This window comes from Fusarium solani, assembly GCF_023522795.1.
Source record: "Fusarium solani strain SB1 chromosome Unknown bctg00000009, whole genome shotgun sequence".
Lineage (NCBI taxonomy): Eukaryota > Fungi > Ascomycota > Sordariomycetes > Hypocreales > Nectriaceae > Fusarium > Fusarium solani.
Genome location: NW_027072144.1, coordinates 1,618,212 through 1,621,061, shown reverse-complemented (window position 1 = coordinate 1,621,061; position 2,850 = coordinate 1,618,212). Strand labels below are relative to the sequence as shown.

General features: G+C 46.1%; 1 protein-coding gene across 1 annotated transcript; it reads left to right on the top strand.

The window, feature by feature from the left end:
• Positions 1 to 1,841: 1,841 nt before the first annotated feature.
• MRS44_013559 (uncharacterized protein) lies at positions 1,842 to 2,537 on the top strand (the record flags this gene model as incomplete). The annotated part of the gene is made up of 3 exons (XM_065617029.1): positions 1,842 to 1,916; positions 1,980 to 2,444; positions 2,490 to 2,537. The coding sequence occupies 3 exons, from the start codon at positions 1,842 to 1,844 to the stop codon at positions 2,535 to 2,537; spliced, it is 588 nt and encodes a 195-aa protein (XP_065473101.1).
• Positions 2,538 to 2,850: the final 313 nt, after the last annotated feature.

Below are 2,850 nucleotides of genomic sequence, written 5' to 3'. Positions count from 1 at the left end.
TTGGGTGTTAGACGCCGATTTTGAGTTTGACGTTTAATGTTTTGTAGGCAAACGCTGTGCCCAAATCACAACTTCGATGCAGTGTTGTATTATACAGATTAACCTCACAATCTCCTTGAGCCAATTATCTTCTACACCAACCCTGCACGTCGAATCTACTCATGCCAGGCTATGATATTGTTCTTCCAGCTGTATACGTTGGGAACACCTTGTGTGCATCTGGCTTGAGAAGACACCAGATATTCTCGAATGGATTTAAATCAGGCATTGAGCGGGCCGGTCGGGATACTTAACTGCAGGAGTCTGTAACCATTCAATTGTTTTCTTTGCGGAAAGTATAGAGGTGGTATCCTGACAAAAACGCCTTAGCTCGTCATAGAACAGGAGAAGCCTATCTCTAAGGGCTTCTCGATAACACCAGGCCCAATAACCTCCTTTCTTGGCCGGAGCATCTCGGAACTTTGGGATAATCGGGACATGGTTCTATCTCCATATTCATACCTAGAAAATAAGGCTAAATGCCCATTTGATATCAACTTGCGGATCAAGAAGGCCTAGATTGTGCTCCTACCAAACAAACCGGGATGTCCAGGCATTGGCGACAGAAGACTCGTCCGAGGAAATCAACTGCTAAGTATGAGTATGTATTAGCGGCTCATCTTCACGTACCCGAAGTTATTCATCGAGCTTTTGCAATAAATCTTATTCAAACTTGAGTCGCGCTCTTGCTATTTCTAATATTATCTTGGCCGTGAGTTGTTGTCGATCCAAAACTGAAAGGATTGGGATATATGTTGTTGATCTACCCACTGTCAGCCAATATTCGATGAATATCAGGGAGCCGGTGGTATTGGGTCAAGAACTTTGGATTAGATCTAGGGGCAGATCCCCATAGAGGCCCCCCCGGCGATGGGTATGCCTTCGCTCATGGTTTGATCGCGGATTATGAGTCGGGCTTTCTTCTCCTGAAAAAAAAAAAAAAAAAAAAAGATAAGCTGAAAATCATGATTCCCTATGCTAAGATGGTCTAGCCTGTATCTGTGGATCTAGGGCTCGTCGATTCTTTATATTCTCCGAGAATCTCGCCATTTCTAAGGATCAAGCCTTGACCTCATACCCCGGCGTCCGTGGCTACACCATAGCTCACAGGAATTTGATCACCGTCAGGAAGCATCATGTGACCGCACGATAGAACTCATGATATTCTAATCCGTCTTTTCACATGCACGTGACTGTGAAATTATTGGGTTGCAACGAAGACAGACTGACGTTCGGTTGATATTGGATGAAGGCTTGATGGTAGTTCCAGGACACTCAGCCCAAATCGACTGTGCTACTGTATGTTACTGCAAACCCAGATACATGATACCGCTATTTTCCGGCGTTTTCCGGCGATACATCACAATCAGAATTGGGACGAGTACATGAATGCAAGCGACTTTTGAACGAGTGTCTAACGCGCTCGTAGGGTGGGTAGGTGCATATCCAGTCAATAAGGGTTCACACAGGACGTGCCTTGGCAGTCAAAACACTCTACGAAAGTATATTTACTGCAGTTAGGTTATGTACTTTCCTTTTTTCTCAGACCGAATACGGGCTGATGGACATGCACCACAAATCGCGTTAACCAGTGGAACCCTATGCGCCAAGACCTGCCAGAGTTGTTGCTTAACAGCCTTTCTCCCTGCATTGGTTGAATCATTGAATTATAAGCACATTTTCTCTTTCGATTTCGCTACAGTTTCTCAGAAAAACTGGTACATGCCATAACTCTAAGTCTCGTCGCCCCTGAACACAACAACTAGCCATAGATCGAACCGCAGACTTGACACGGTTGTAACATGAACTCGACCGGTGATATCGCCGTGAGCCTAGCGCCACCTTCCGAGGAGTCTTTTCCTTGTGGTTTGATAGAAGTAAGGCACCTAAATTCGCTCTATATCATCGTTTACAGTTAATGACTTGAATCCGCACTTCAGCCGAATGCCCTGGAGGACGACTGCGATTCTAGTTTTGCCTACACTGATTCTGCATGGACATATGGCTTTGGGGAGGATTGGATTTTATTTCCAGACTCCGCTGGGCCGTCCGAGCAGGATGGGGACTTAGCAGCGATAGGACCGCATCCCTGTGACACCGTTCATGCCCTCAGCTTTTTGGGAGCCAGCGATAAGTCGATGCAGAATATTGAGAAATATGTGCAGAGGAATTCGATTGAAAGACGTTCGGAAGCCAGAGACGGAAAGATCAAACGTCCCCTTAACGCTTTCATGCTCTACCGCATGGCCTTTCGCGATGTGGCTGAGCGGTTATATATCACCAAAGACCAGCAGCGTGTGTCAAAGATCTGTGGTGAGAGCTGGCTCCAAGAAACCAAAGAGCTGCGTACGTGGTTTCGACTACAAGCTCTCACCGAGAAAGAGAACTATAGGAAGGCTTGGCAAGTAAGCGAAGGGGAAATTTCTATTGAACCAACGACAAATGAGTAGAACGTGCACACGCTATACTGTGTGGTCGAGGGCCATGATCCGGCTTAAATACGAAGAGCTGTGAGATATAATAACTAGACTTTTACTGTTCACCGAGCAATCACTAGCGAATACAAAAAAGCCCGTTACGTAGAAAGTGACGTACAACACCTACGAAGGCGCACGAAGCTCCATATTCTATTACTATCCGTAACGTTTGTCTGCATGGTTCTCATGCCTTCTTTTCTTGATTGGCTTCTCACAACAGATGTCGATGCGAAGCCCTTACCGCCGAGGAGGTGGAGTGTCGGTTAAATATGAAACAGAATCGAACAATGCGGACTGACTACACGAGACGTGGCATCGGGTATGACGCCTCTAC